Source organism: Rhipicephalus sanguineus, chromosome 2 (assembly GCF_013339695.2).
Source record: "Rhipicephalus sanguineus isolate Rsan-2018 chromosome 2, BIME_Rsan_1.4, whole genome shotgun sequence".
NCBI lineage: Eukaryota > Metazoa > Arthropoda > Arachnida > Ixodida > Ixodidae > Rhipicephalus > Rhipicephalus sanguineus.
Window position 1 is genome coordinate 176,560,225 of NC_051177.1, and position 16,320 is coordinate 176,576,544.

General features: G+C 48.6%; 1 protein-coding gene and 1 long non-coding RNA gene across 3 annotated transcripts in view; one reads left to right on the forward strand and one right to left on the reverse strand.

The window, feature by feature from the left end:
* The window catches only part of LOC119383875 (uncharacterized), a 303,069-nt gene that overhangs the window by 285,986 nt on the left and 763 nt on the right, over positions 1-16,320 (forward strand). The window contains exons 3-4 of one of the 2 annotated variants that reach the window (XM_049412696.1): positions 5,300-5,382; positions 7,222-7,350. In XM_049412696.1, the coding sequence (XP_049268653.1) occupies positions 5,300-5,382; positions 7,222-7,350 (212 nt within the window). The remainder of the gene's footprint in view (positions 1-5,299; positions 5,383-7,221; positions 7,351-16,320) is intronic. The other variant, XM_049412697.1, reaches the window with a different exon arrangement.
* The window catches only part of LOC125757261 (uncharacterized), a 319,798-nt gene that overhangs the window by 271,346 nt on the left and 32,132 nt on the right, over positions 1-16,320 (reverse strand). The window lies entirely within an intron of this gene.

Here is a 16,320-nt window from a genome sequence, read left to right on the forward strand (position 1 = left end):
TTATTCCCTCCTATGGCATAAGTCTACAAAAGCCAAAGCGTTCGCACTAGCTCGCGCCACCACGAACCACTGGAAGCTTTTCTTTTTCCCTGGCGGACTGGCCACGAGTGGCGCGGTGCTACAACTCTAAAATGGAAAACCAGCATGGGTTGCCAGTTATACGACGCAAAAGCAGCGAGGGCAACGATGCAGAATGGCGCGCGTTTCGAATTGTTTTAAATTTGCCACGTGTGGCGCCCCGAGCGCATTACCCAGCGCAGCGTGCGTTTGTATTCTGCCGTTAAGATCCTGGAGAACGAATGACGCATGGCGTAATCCGCCTCTTTCATATTCCTGTCCTGCCCTCTGCCGTTTTTGGTAGGGTGTGCCTGGGGACAGGACAACTGGTATTGCCAGAAGCAAAGCCTCCGAGATGAAGAGACGTTTCGCCACTTTTCCACTAGGGGAGAGCGCATGCGCAGGGGCGTGGGGAAAAGGTGGTAGGAAGGTCGCGAAAAAGGTCCTCCTCCTGAAATTTAGAATACTTTTCTATGCAGGTAGCTTGATAGAATGGATACCTGCGCTGGTCGCCGTCCCCCCCCCCCCTCGCTTATGCGGCAAAAAGTTCTGCAGACGCACTTGAGCGCCACGTACGTCCGCGAGCCTCGACAAGCCAATCTTTGACACCACCCCTCTCGCTTTTAGGGTTTTGAAACCCGGACATGTTCATGGTCGATTCTGCGCGGACCAGCGGATTGACGCATCACCTGGGAGCAGTGATGCAAAACACAAGACCACGTGATCCCGCTCTGCATACGTTTCTCGCAAGCTGTTCAACACCGCTCAATGATCGCGTTGTTACGAGCATTTTATTTATTATTTTTATTTTTGGCCAACAGATGACGCGACAATAAGAAAAACCTACGATTTCGGCCAATGGCGTGTTCGGAATTTCGCAACTCGTATACTAGTAGAACTCTGTGGCTGATGCCCATAGACACTAGCGCCAGATCTCGCTTTAGTTTATCATCAGGTCCGCCGCGGTGGCGTAGCGGTTACTGTGCTCGGGGGCTGACCCGGAGGCCGCGGTTTCAATCCCGTGCTCTCGACCGCGACGGCCGCATTTCGATGTAGGCGAAATGGCAGAGGCCCGTGTACTGTGCGATGTCAGTGCGCATTTAAAGAGCACCAGATAGTCAAAACCTCCGGAGCCCTCCACTGCGGCGTACCTCATAATCATGTCGTGGTTTTGAGACGTAAAGCCCTAGATATTATTATTAGTACATCATTAGGAAACTATGATTCGCTCCACACTGCTGCCCGGCCATTTAGGTTTGCATGGTCAACTGTGGTCGATCAAAATAAGGACAAAGGTTACTGCACATTTCCTTTCGAATTTATTCACTTGTTCACTACCGCAAAATCATCCTACTACTTTATTCACTACCGCAAAGTCCCGACCAAGCGCCTCTATCCGTGCAAGCGCCCCCTCCCTTCTTCAGGAGACTTGAAGTATGCGTCCCCTACTCCCTCCAACCATTTTCACTGTTTCATTCATTCTTTTTATTCGCCCTTGTCCGGCCAATGAACACAGTGAATGCATGCGTATTTAATAAAGCATTGCATTAGAATCACGGGTGTGCATTGGTTATCTTTAGCGGCTCTTCGCCTTCGACGAGTTGCACCAGCTCACGATGAACTGCCAGACGCACCGCACACAGCCAGCGCGCAGCGCGAGTCTGCCCGCAGCGGCCAACACTCGGCGGTCAGTAAGGGAAAATCAATCCACGAGACCTCTGTACATGCCTCTCGATAGAAACATAGCGACCGGCGGGCACCCGCGAAGGAAGCCGAAGGCGAGGAGGTTGCGACTCTTGCGAGCAACATCAGAGCAAGGAGGAAAGGGCAGTTGTTTTCTCATCGCCAATAGATGCGTGAAAGCCGCACTCAAAAAAACTCCAGGCCTGCGCGGAAAGCGCAGCACAGTCACAGCGAAAGCTCGAAGAGCGGCATTTCTAGAGCCCGTTATAAACTCTCTTGTGGCTACTAATACAAGTACACTAGCAACGTACCCACTACGCCACAAACGATAATTTTTGTGAAGTTGGAAGCACCCACCACGACATTACTCGTCATTCTGCGGAGAAGCGAGGTACGATCTTTAAGGCATTATGTGCAGTTTCTTGATGGGACGACTGATGACGATGAAGAATTGTGACTGAGTCTTTTGTAATGGGTTGGAAGCTTTAAATGACCAACTAGTTACGTACTTCGCACTGTGTGACGCCCGGTCGTCGTTTCATTCTCCCACCACACTTTATAACATACGCTAACGTGAGAAAGAGATAGAGAAAGGGAATTAACTTTACCCTGATGAAATGGATCATGGGAGCCTTATGGGCTTCCTTGGCAACCAATAGAAGTGCACTTGCGCGGAACCCACTACACTATAATTCATAATTTTTTTGAAGGAAGGAAGCAGCCACTACGCAATTTTTCGTCATTCTGCGCAGAACAGTAGTATCTCCTAAACACCTGTAAGGCATTATGCGCACTTTGTTGATGCTGTGGCTAATGAAGATGAAGAATTATGGCACAGCTCTCTGTAATGGGTTGGAAGCATTCAACAACTCACTCGTTGCGCAATTCGCAGTCTGTGACGCCTGGTTACAGAATTCGCATTGTGTGATACTTGGTTGTTATTTTACTCTTCTACCACGCTACATTACATATGGTAATGTGGTTCCGTCCCGACATGAAGACTGTATAGGGTCTTTTTGCAACGCAGTTAGAAGCACCGGCATGGCTCAGAGGTTGAATACTGGGCTCCCACGCAGAGGGCCCAGGTTCGAACCTCGTTCCATCCTGTAATTTTTTTCTTATTTCGTTTTTTTTCTTATTTCGAGCGATAGTGGTTACGGACACCGGCGGCGGCGGCGGCAGCAGCGGCGGCAGCGGCGGCGGCAGCGGCGGCGGCAGCGGCGACGGCGGACAACTACGGCGCTAAAAACGGCCGGTGAAATGATCTCATAACAGCTTTCACTGTAAAACCTAGCGTACCTCTCTCACGGAGCGGTTGAATCACGGAGCGGTTCAACTCAAATGGAGCGGTTCAGTCGGTTCAAACAACGATTCAGCACGGCTCACTGAGCGAGATCGAACTACCGCTGAGTGAGCGAGAGAGAACCGCCTTTAAGGGAGCGTGAAAGAACGGCCCCCGCTGCGGCTCAGTGAGCGAAAGAACACCGGAGAACCGGCGCCGCCGTCACTCAGTTGGCTCATTCGGCTCAGAGAGCCGTCTCCCAAAGAACCTCCGCTCACTTTTACAGAACCGCGGATCACTCGTTCTTTTAAAAGAGCCGCTTAAAAGATCCGGCTCGTTCCTGAGCGATTCATATCTAGTGACAGACAGACATACAGACAGACGGACAGGCAGACAGACAGACAGATAGATAGATAGATAGATAGATAGATAGATAGATAGATAGATAGATAGATAGATAGATAGATAGATAGATAGATAGATAGATAGATAGATAGATCAAAATGTCTGCCTTCAAGTGTCCCAAGAAAGACTATCGTCTTTAAAAATCCCCGCACAAGCACCCCGTACATCTGGTTAACCAGCGAAGCTGAAGCGTGCGGCCCCGGTGTTTAGCAGTGGGTTAATCCGGACGTTGTACGGAAGCCTTTCTCAATTATTAGTATGGTTTGAATGGCGAAATGCGCCGGTCTTTGAGCATGTTGAGGATGACGTCGAAGAGGTTGTTGACATATATCGCACATGCCTGAGGATCAATGTTTCAAACTTCGACGCTTCCAAAAACCTAATTTGAGCGCAACCACACGACACATTCACACAAACACCCACACACCCAGGCATCAACCACGTGCATGTGTGTGTGTGTTTGTGTGAATGTGTCGTCTGGTTGCGCTCTAATTAAGTTTTTGGAAATGATGTACCAACTAGCCCAACAACAAGTTGTTTTACAAACTTCGACGCGTTCAAGGAATGCCATCGCCTGCACGAACCAGTGTTGCGTGTCGTCGCCGTGTACCCTGATGCGTTCGAGCAGCTCAATTAGGCGGTTCCAATGAACTTCAGGGGCATCCAAAGTTGGAAATACCGTCGGCTTGCCACGTTGAGTTGCCATTTCGAATACCTCCTTCTCGCGTTCCTGCCAGCAATGGACCGTGTTTGGGCAGACGCGGGGCCACTAGATGTTCCTCGACGACGTTGAGCCTGGGCAAATGTAAAGGCATCGGTGGGTAAAATTAGCCGTTAACGGGGCTTAAATTTGGCACACTGCCTGTAATTAGCGATTCCTTGCATGCCCTACAGACCCGGAACGTGGCCGACCTCGGGAGCAGCTGGGGAACTACCGCGTCAGTACCTCCATGGCATTGTTCCGTTGTTGTTGGGACCAGTTCCCGTCGATCGTATACAGGTAGTTGTCGAACCACAGGCGGTCGCAGACGTCGCAGCCGCAGCCGAAGTGCCGCTCGAGAAACTCCCACCGAAAGCAGGTGTTGGTCCCAGCGACGAACGCGTTGCGTCAATGCCATGTTGACGCTACTCTGCCGGCACTGCCGCGTCCTCGCCGCTTCCGCCAAGCATCCGCCTGTCATGCCGCGTATCCTTCGATCCGACGGAGAGACGACGTCACTGAAGAGAAGCCAATGGCGTGCGCTTGGGTGCGACGTAGAGAACGACATAATTAACGGCGCAGCCAAAGGAGACCATTGTCGAAACATATCACAATAATAATATCTGGGGTTTAACGTCCCAAAACCACGATATGATTATGAGAGACGCCGTAGTGGAGGGCTCCGGAAATTTCGAGCACCTGGGGTTCTTTAACGTGCACTGGTGAATGGTTTTTCGTTTCGCCTAGCCATATACAACTTTGTGTCTAATAGTGTTTTGTGTACGCCGTACCGAGCCGGCGCCGGTGCACCAGTGTTTCAAATGATTTATATAGCGATGCTTGCCGTGTCGTGTTCCATGTCTCATTTATGGCGCTCTATAGCCTAACGCCGAACCAAATGTTTACTTCCTGCTCTAAATTGTTTTCAGCCGTGTAACTAGTAGGACGCCAAATATATTTGTCGATAGTAAGGGAACAGCGCATTGCTAAGCAGAGCTACACTGTCTTGCTTGTTTACACAAAAGCCCCTCGCGCCACAGTCAAGCTTTACATATTTGTTTAAACTAATGTCATTTGCTAAAAAGGGCAAGCATTATGTTTATTTCAGTATTTTGAATGTTGCATTTATTGGGGTTACACCGTTAAATGCATAATACATTTTTCCCTCTCAGTGATTACAGGTCCACAAATATTTCTCTTACAAAAGAAGAAGGAGAGGAAAACTGGCAAACATTTCTTAAAGTTTACCACGAAAGTAAGTATAATCTCTACGAGCATGGGTGGTTCTTATTTATTTGCTCCATAAGGTGAAAACAGCTTATCCCGGTTGTTTAAACTGTAGCCATATATGTAAACTTAAACTTTTAAATTTGTATCTAGCCATGTATATCTAAGTATGCCGCGCAGAGAAAGAAAGAGCACAGGCTAACGTTCACTTGCTATTGGCTAGTGTTGGGTAATGTTGGTTTTACGTAATAATGTTGGCTAACTGTCAAGTAACCTTTCCTAGTGCTTGTTACAGTTCAGTGGTGTTGCCTATGCGCTCTCATAGCAATGTAGAACGTTAGTTTCACCGCAAGGGCGAAGCAATGAATCCGAACGCTAGAAATCGGAATGACATGCGAAGAAAGGATAGCAGCTCACCCCCTGTAGAAGCGCGCTCGTATGGCACGTGGCACAGTTGTCTAACGCGGCCTGTTTGGTGCGATGGGTCGGAGCTTCAATCCACGGTCGCGCACTTCAAAATTTATTTATGAGGTATGTATATATACATATATATATATATACACATATATATATATATATATATATATATATATATATATATATACCTCATAAATACATTCTGAAGTGCGCGACCGTGGATTGAACCTCCGACCCATCGCACCACAACAGGCCGCGTTAGACAACTGTGCCACGTGCCATACGTCCTCCAGAATGCTAACGGCGACCTATTTATAAAATAATAATAATAATATTATCTGGGGTATAACGTCCCAAAACCACGATTTGATTATGAGAGATGCCGTAGTGGAGGGCTCCGGAAATTTCGACCACCTGGGGTTCTTTAACGTGCACCTAAATCTAAGTACACGAGCCTCAAACATTTTCGCCTCCATCGAAAATGCAGCCGCCGCGGCGGGGATTCGATCCCGCGACCTTCGGGTCAGCAGTCGAGCGCCATAACCACTAGACCACCGTGGCGGGGCGACCTATTTATATAGCCTACACCATTCACCGCTGGTGGCACGCAAAGCTCGGAGGTGTTTCTGCTTTTTTACTGTCACACGAGATGGCGCGAAGGGGGTACTCTTAAGCCGCCGTCCAACTAGTAGCTGCGTTGGGTAGGAAGTTCTTGGGTTCGGAGGAGCCCCAGCGTTCGAGAGTTGGATCAAATGCAGGCGGCGTTGGGTCAAAAGCGCGCAACGCCACACGGGACGAAATTAAAATTATGCGAGACGTGGGACATGCTGCGTCGTTGCTCGTGCAGCGCTTGCGTCGTCTCGCTGGCGGCCCACGCTAGTTTTCAATTTTTGGGTCTTGCGACAACGCGAGCGCGAGAGCCCATGAGTAGGGGCTTCTCTTGGGCTCAGTGAAAGTAGGGGCTAGTTGAAGTAACAACTGTGACCGTTGTTAGTTCGCATTCGTTATGTGTATACCTGTGCGTTCTTTTCATGCGTCGTGTTTGGTGTTTGAGCAGCGCGCTGCAAGTGTCGAACTGTGACAGTAGTTTGTTTGCGCTCGCACTGTGTGTGTTCTTTTTGTGCGCCATTTGGGCTAGAGAAGCCCACAGCAAGTTCCGAGCTACTTGCAGCTCTTCGTGTGACATTTCAATTTCTTGCAATCGCATACATTGCTTGCCTCTTACGGCGAAAATGAATTTCTCACTCTTACTTTTATTCGTTTGTAGTTTATTGTATTGTGTAGTCTGTTGTTTCTTAATTTTCTTATTTCTATGTTTTGTTGTTTATGTAGATTTGCTTTTACTGTTTATGTTAACAACAAATACTTGGCGTACCCTTTCCCGAATATGGGTAGAAAGGAAACAAGAAGATATTTTTTGCAAAAGCTAAGCACCTCACTTTTTTTTCAGACAAAGAATTTGTTATCATGAACCTCACTGACGGGACAAAGATTGCTATGTCTGCCACCCTGAACTACACATTCCTTGTACTTTTTAGTGACGCTAATTGCCTTATTTTGGCCAAAACTTTAAAAACAGGTAAGACTGAAGTATATTTCGCAAAGCAAGAATTATTCGATGTGCTCGTCGATGATTTAAGGTGAAACGTGGAGGGTGGCTTGGTGTAGACGAAGTTGCGGTACATATTCTTATCGACTAGAGACAGCGCATCTTGAACCTAAATGCCCCAGCCCGACGTGACCCACTGGCCCGGTAAGCAAGTAGACGCGGTGCCTGCCGGGATCGAGAAGGATTCCAGCCTCCAATAGGCCCCTTACAGATGTGCTACTCGGCATATCTACAGACAATAAAACCAAACCTTATGTAGATCTTAGTTCAGTGGTGTCTCGATGTCTTGCAAATATGAGGCAAGTAGTTGATGAGAAAGCAGCGGTAAACTACATTGATAAGCGGTGCTCTTTGATCGATGAGATGGCAGCACCGGTGTCCGCGAATGTACTATCGATATTAAATGAAACGCAAACAGCGGAGCGACTGACCCAAGCACTCGCCACTATATAATGTCCAGCGTTCATTCACCCCCATAGGCACGCACGCACATTTCGTTTGGCAGCATTGCGCGATGAGGCCCATGCAAGCCTCGTGGGTTGCTGTTTCGAATCGGACATGCAGCGCCACAGCAGCGACTTTGTGACGACTGCCGAGGAAGAGACTCCATTCCCTCTTCACAGCATCGGCCGCTTTGCTCTGTCCTCCAACAACACGGACCTGTGTAGAGGGCGAAAAAAATAGCCCACGTCTAGAAACTAAGGTGTGGACGAAGTACCTGTAAAAAAGCATCCAGTAAGCTGCGAAGGTAGAATTCGAACATTTGATTCGGTTGATTTCACATATTAGCTACGCTAATGGACGAAGAGACCACATGAAGCGCCGTGCTGTGTTTTTCGTTTCCCGTGTCCGTTTTCTGCCGCTGCGGTGGACGATTGTGCTGCAATGTATATGTGTTAAGAAGCCCATGTGTTAAGAAGCTGAGCGGCTCGTTGCCACCGTCGCCATCTACTTATGGTGAGGACAACTAACAGCAAGGAAAAATTAAAATAAAATATGACGTCACAACCAGAAGCGGTTGCGACATTGCTCATTTTCGCCACATAGCGTGAAAGGTCATATTTTTTGAAAGTGCTGCTCTCTTACTTTCTTTTGATAACTACGGGATTTTTGTTTGCATCTTTACGGCTCGCTAATAATCGCATGGGAGAGGAAAGCAGGATGAACAAGAAGGATTTGAGCAGCAAGCTTGCTATTGCAAATACACAAAAAGTAAACTAAGAGGCTAAGAAGCCTAATGGTGTACATTTGCTGTATTTGCAATAGACAGCGAAATATTTTGGAGATAAAAAATATGATACAATGGCTCAGGAGCACACTAGCACAATAGTTAAAAAACTCACGTTGCCAAACCAAAGAAAACCACTTCAGCGAGACAGCAGCCGTGAACGGATCACTTTGAACAGCTTTACACAGCGCCGCGTTTCTTCTTTTGGCGTGGTGCATTCTCCATCAGCAAGGGCGACGGTACGCCGGCCGTGCGCCAGCGAAAACAATCTGTAGTAACACGAACGGTTATCCACAGATTCTGTGAGTTTAACCACAGATTCTGTGATAAACAACCTACTGAAGATACGCGCAAAACCACTTAACAAAAGTGAGCGAAGCTTTGCTGGCCCGACAATGCGCCAAACTAAGCACAAATTGCGTGTACTAGCAAAGGGAAGTGCTCGGAATGGCCGAAAGTGAAGCCAAAAGAGGGTAAAGCCGCTGATGCCGCTGCGATCGGTAGCCTGCAGTGGGTTGTCGCATAAGAGAGACGCGTGGCTTTACCAAAGTGTTGCAAAGGACAATAAAAAAATAAACCATTCTGGTGCAGAGGTAGAATGCCCCGCCCCTTTAAAAGACCCGGTTTCGAGTTGCATGTGTAGCTAGTGGGTTCTCAATTTTTGTATCACTTGTTACAGCTGTATTGGTCTTTTTTTTTTTAAAAAAAACAAGCTTCAGTAGCTCAAATTGCCAGAAAAAGGAACACCAAATGTGCAGTAAAATACCAGAAATTTGACAATGAGTGTAAATGTTGGCAGCACCACCGCATGGGATTCTTAAAAAAAAACTAAAACAAAACTAAGGCTAATAAACCCACTTACACTTTACATATACAGGTTGTCCCACATAACTTAAGCCAATACTTTGAAAATGAAAGGCACTTCAGAGGCAAATTGAACCGAACGTATACTACTCGCACTAGCCTATAGATACTCAGGCTATTTTTGATTTTCCCCTAAACTAAGTAGTTAATTATTTTGAATTACTTAACTTTTTAATTATCGGCTGAAAACTCGAAATATGGACACTGAGCTGTGGAGCACTTTTAGAAATCACACACTGTATTGTTTTATTTGTACGATACGTCTCGCGGTGTTATTTTTACCGCGTTGAAAGAACGTCCGCGAAATTTGAAAAGAGGCCACGTGACGGACCGCAAGCGCACTGCTATAGTGCTGCTCTCAAGAGCACAACCGGTGAACGAGGTCGCCTGCGGCTGCCACTGGGCAGTGACAGGGTGCTTTAAAAGTGGCCGATGTTTGGGCGTCTGTCTTTCGTTGAATGACGGTGCAAGTGAACGCTGCTGGTCTAACGCTGCCGAGGTAAGCGTCCAAGACGGATAAAAAAAACTAGAAAATAGCTTTATTGTCGCTTTTGAACTTGAGATGCGTAAAAGGAGGCGACGACGTGAAGCTAGTCACGGGTGGCGGTGAGCAGGCGAACGGCATGAGGAGACTTTTTTTTTCAGTGATCGGTGCTCCTAAAATTAAGCCGCGATTACAAAACATGTTCAAAGAGGCCGCCATCTGCTGCAATACAACTCTGGCATCTCTTTATCAGACTTTCCGTGAGGTTCTTGACCATGATTATTGGGACAGTAGTCGCAAACTTGTCTGATTTTTTCTTTTAGATTACCTGATGTTGTGGTTGGTGCCTGGTATACCTGACGCTTGACGAACCCCCAAAGAAAAAAAAATAAATGGGGTTTAAATCTGCAGACCTTGCTGGCCAAGCAATGGGCCCCGTGCCGCCCTATCCACTGCTGCGGGAAAACTTCATCCAGCCAACTGCACGCTTTGCTGCTTCTGTGCGCAGGAGCTCCAACATGCTGAAACCAGATATTTTTAATCCCAGCCAGTGGAACTTCGTACAGAAAACTTTGAAGTGGTCCATCGAAGATACCGTTCACATATCGTTCGTCTGTAAGTGTGCTGTCGAAGAAGATAGGTCCGATGATAGTACCACTGTAAATGCCACACGACACGTTGAAAGACCACTGATATTGGTGACGCGCCTGCCAAACCCAGTGAGGGTTCTTGTCACTACAATAGTAAGCGTTGTGGATGATCACTTGAGCATTGCGCGAGAAGTTAGCTTCGTTGGTCCAAAGGACCTTGTTAACGCTGCCTGGGTCTTCTGTGTTGATTAGGATCCAGTTTGCAATGTCTGTGCGGTTCTGGAAGTCGCGAGGCTCCAATGCTAGGTGGAGCAGCGCGTGGTAGGGATGAAGTTGTATCTTGTTTAGTATTCTCCACACCGAAGATTTCGAGACACCAGCTTCAGCACCCACACTACTGACAGTTCTGCAGAAAACTTGGACAGGATATCCCTCTCCACTTCCTCGCCCAAAACTGAAGATCTGTGCCGTTTCGTGGTAAATGTTCCATTCTCTGTCAGCGTTCGAACATATGTACGAACAATGGTCATTAGGCTAGGCCGCGTACCTGGATGTCAGCGTTGAAACAGCTTAATGCCTGCCTTGTGTGTCCGCGTGATGCACGTAGGGCCAGAACCATATGCGCTCGAGGCTCATTCGAGTACGGCATGTCAGCTGCTTACACAGATTAAAACAATGTAACTTTGCTGTCCAGAACACGAAGGGTTACGGGTGTCTGAGGAGCACCTGAAGGATGAACTCGTCAGGAATGGTTTGCACGACGCAGACGCTTTGTGGGGTCTCTTTTTGTTCAAACTGCGAAATTGCAGCAGCCGTCGAGGCCTTTCATCGTTCTGTCGCGTTTCGCCCTATCTGCTGAATCAGAATCAAACTGCTGTTTTTTTTCCTCGCAGTCGTGACCGCTTTATCACCGCGGTAGCGCTCGGCCAGCAGCGTGCATTTGCACCGTCATTCAACGAAAGACGGACGCCCAAACATCGGCCACTTTGAAAGCACCCTGTCGCTTCCCCTTGGCAGCCGCAGGCGACCTCGTTCACCGGTTGCACGCTTGAGAGCAGCACTATAGCAGTGCAATCGCTGTCCGTCACGTGGCCTCTTTTCAAATTTGGCGGGCTTTCTTTACAACGCGGAAAAAATAACACCGTGAGACGTATCGTACAGGCAACAATTCAGTCCGTGGTTTCCAAAAGTGCTCTACAGCTCAGTGTCCATATTTTGGGTTTTCAACCAATAATTAAAAAGTTAATATTTGAAAATAATGAACTAATTATTTTACTGGAAAATAAAAAATAGCCTGAGTATCTCTAGGCTAGTGCGAGTAGTATACGTTCGGTCCAATTTGCCTCTGAAGTGCCTTTCATTTTCAAAGTCTTGGCTCAAGTTATATGGGACAACCTGTAGATGTTATTGCGATGGCAATTATATGGACACTCGGCGCATTTTTGCCGTTGGCGTCGGTGTCGCCGCTTTCGTAGAATATCTATGGGCGATTACATCACCCCGCGCGTTGTATGCTCTGCCTGCAAGCAGCAACTTGCGAGGGTAGCTCACGATGGTGGCTCAAGCAGAGAGGAAACGCGCCGGCGGTTTTCCGACGTGCGAAGGGTTCATGAGGGTACCGGAAAGAGAGTACCAAGAGTATGAGGGTACCGGAAAGAGGGAGGGGGCACTGCTGGAGTGCGGCTGGGACTCAGTACTTTGAACGACCGGGCGCGGTCACGCGCCCACTGTCTTGACATAGAATAGCATACGAATCATACATTTGTACTTGCTGTGTTCTCATCGCTCACTTTGCGTTGAAGCGATAGACTGTACGGAGGTCGCTTCGTTCGCTGCAGCAGCCGCGTTTCCTTAGAGCAATGTTTTGCTGACGTACGTCAAGCTGGATGCTAAAGGAGCTAGCTGCTAGCCTTACTAGAAAGGTGAGAGAGCAAATCGGTGAGCGTGTCTCCGACCACGGGCAGCGCCTTGCGAACAGAAGCACTGGCACAAACAAGGAGAACGATAGTAGAGCAACACTAACAGAAAAGATGGCTGGTCCCTCCGTCATAAGAATCGGTGTAACACGAAAGTGAAACATATCGTCACAGAAGTAGTTTATTATTTGTAGTGCATTGGTATATGAAAGCCTGTACAATGTCTAGTGTTGTCTGGCTGATATCGCACTGTTTAATGTGGACGCATCGCACTCACGTTGACGCCTTGTGGCACACTTTGGTACCGACGACTAACGCCCATGATCATGATTTAAAGGGCCAGTAAACAACCCCGAGGTCCAAAAATTGTAATGAAGTGAAATATGCGCACTTTTGCTATGTGAACATGCTGCCGCAATAATTTTGCGAATACGTGCTTTAATAAGGAAGTTACAGGGGTTAGAACATCCGTTTCAGCTGGTTTCAAATTTTTGCGCGGCGTCGCCACCCTTCTCCGCCACAAGGAGGGGAAGGCGTACCTCGTCGTCGTGACTCCGGCCACTTCGGCAACGTGACACAACGTCAGCAATTGACGTCATCGGCGAGTGGGATCAGTCGCAATGTACTTCCGCTTGCTGGAGCTCCTGGCTGTTTATTGTTTACATTGTCGCACGTGCTCCACAACTTGACGGGCAGTTTTCGGCTTTTCGGTATTTTGGAACCTTTGTGACAGTTCACAATGTAGCAGGAATGCGTGCTTGCTTTCCAAGACGACGAAGGCGCGCGAGAGAAAAGCGTTGAGAACCCCGCTTGCCGCAAGGGCGACACGTCCGAGCAACTGGAGATTCCCCTTTCTCCGCTGGATTTGCAGCCGACAACTGAACAACGCGTCCGCCACGTGTTGCTCATGTCGAAGGCAAACTGCGTGCAGGTGCCATGCAGTGCAGGGAACATACGCATGACAACTGCGTTACTGTGTGGCCGAAACCGCATCACCGCAGGGCCAAGAAACAAGGCACAGTTTCGTAGTGGTGGGGGGTAACAGGAACTGACGTTAACCTGGCTCAGACCAATCGACGACCTCAGTGCTACGTAAACTCGCCGCGCCGAGTTAGCGTCACTGCGCGTACGAGGAGGACTGGTCAGGCGTAGGAAAGAAGCGCGGGAATTGTTTTTCGAAATGAAGGGTCTGCGCGGCGCGCAGCTCTGTAATATTCGGAAAACGTGATCGCCACGGTCTACTGTATGAACTAGCTAACTTGTTTGTGGGGTGTAAAAAAAAGTCGCATCCTGTTTACGGGCCCTTTAACTCTTGAGGTATCTGAAGTTCTTAACATATACGTGGACACCGCATATGGTGAATCCCGCGCAAAGGTGGCATCAACAAGCACACAACAAAAAACTGATTCTAGATATGCACTCCTTCAAAGCGTTGTGAAATGCGAAGAGAAACGCTACACACGTCGTGTATTCCCTATTGGCCTGGTGTGCGACCGATGGCGGCGCTGCGAACGGCGCCTGCATGACGTCAGAGCGGGGATTCGCGCGCTTTCGTCTGCTACGTAGGCCCAGCGCCATGTTGAAACCACCGCTGTGGTAAATCTCAACAAAAATGTAGTTCAATTGGTTATCTTGAGTATTGTGGCTACTGACGCTGTTCGAACAGCCACGGGACTGCCTTTAACAGGGGCGTAGCCAGAAATATTTTTTCGGGGGGGGGGGGGGGCACCATACTTTATGTATGTTCGTGCGTGCGTTTGTGTGTGTTCGTGTATATGTACGCAAGCAAAACTGAAAATTTTCGGAAGGGTTTGAACCCCCCAACCCCCCCCCCCTTCCTTGGCTACGCCCCTGGCTTTTAACATTCATTTAGAACTACAGCTCTTTGCTTCTTAGAACTGCGGCCGCATGTCTCCGCGGCGAGTGCTGCGCAATGGTGAAGTACTGCTCTGTGCCTCAGTGTACTTCGTCCGCTCGTGAAAAAGGCGTTAGCTTTTACAACTACTCTAAGGACCCGAAGCTGAGGAAGGAGTGGATCGTCAAGCTAAGAATGGGAATGCGCCCCACGCCTTCATCGATCGTGTGTAGCAATCACTTCGCGGACAGTGACTTCTGCTACCCACCGTACGCGCCACTCTTAGGTAAGCTTGTGACCGCGTTTAAGCGCCTCGCCAATACTTAAGCCGTTTATTGCACGCAGGCTATAAGCATAGGCGACTTACACCAGGTGCGGTGCCGTCACATAACCTACCGCGAAGGCCCCTAGACAAGGAGCCGATGAAGCGGCCTCCGAATCGCCTAGCACGTAAGCGCGCCTCGTGAGCTCAGCTGAGCGCCGCAAGATATCTGAGGCTACGGCTGCATTCGGTTGGTGTACATACGTATTTTACTTACGTATAAAGGAAAGCACCTGTTGCTGCTGTGTAGTGCACATTCTCTAAAAGTTTTCACCTGAGGCAGTGCAGACAATTTTAAAAGCGGAGCTCTTTAAGCTTTTCGTTAGGCTGCGTGGCGTGAAACTGGACCAAGCTTGCCTTTGCCACGTTAATCTCTGTGGCCCTGTGCATGGCATAATCAGCGATTAACTATTTTTTGTATTCTAATACCCACGCGACGTCCCTGTGCGGTATTATTAATATGAACTACGACGTAATATCGTTCTCACTGAACCAACATTACGGGACAAACTGCGATCATGGTCATTGACAGGAGGCCGTGCAACAAGGCGGCACTTGCGCACTTGTTTCTAGGACGAGAGCTGCGACGGTGGTGCGATCTCCGTTGGCGGCCTCGACCGCGCATTCAACAACGTGGCCTGCGTCGTACACCGCCTCGCCCTCCATGAAGCACCGCGACCTTTCATAAGCTTTATCTACATACTTGTAGATGCTGGAGAACGGCACGCATACTGAAATATCGAAAGAAACACCCAAACTAATTAGTATCGTACGGCGGAAACACGATAACGAGCGAGAACACTCACACATGGTTTCACTTTCTTACCAGCAATGCGGTCGGTGGCATCGGCGCACTCGTCGGCCATCCGGGGGATTTCTTGGCCCTGCCAATTGGGCCGCAACTAAAACAAGTTCAAGATTACACTCGAAAACATTCGTTGTAGTCGTTAGTTGACCGTCGCGAGGCTGTTCGTTCGACAATGTTCCCGCCTGAAGCAGACGATCCGCATACAGGAGCAGCGGCTGCTGCAGAGCGGTTGAGAGCGGAGCCCCCGCTCTGACGTCACACGCGAGAGGGCGCCACTCCAAGATCTCGAGGCCAATAGCTTGCCCGTTACATCTCACAGGGCGAGCGGGGAACGAGGTGAGACAGCCAGGCTAGTGTCGGAGAGCTATTGTTTTATATGGATGGATGCTATGAGCGTGGCTTTGGTGAAAGCCACCACCTCACGGTGTGTTGAAGCGTTGACGAAATTAAACTTGTATTGGAAACGCGCCGAATGGGACAAATGCAGCAACGGCGCGTTTTTTTTTTTGTGCCTGGTGCCACAGATGTCACCTCCCCGTTATAAAGGGGGTGCCCATAGCATTCATTCATCCATCGAAGAGCACTCTGAGTAAAAAGTGTGAAAGATAAAAGGCGCGATCATGTAGCCTCCGTGATGTGTTTGGCGGTAGTTCAGTGGGCTAAACACCCGCCAACCATCGTCGCGGACGCAGAGGTAATGGGTTCGACTCCCATCAACGGAACTTTTTTATAGTCTTTTTTTCTTTGCCATGTGATGACATTCATTTTGCTGACGCACTTCTGTGACTGAAATACGTCATGAATGTCTTGGCGGACCCCGGCATAAAACACTTCCGTGTTAAAAAAGAATCATCGCTAGTCCTAATAACTAAT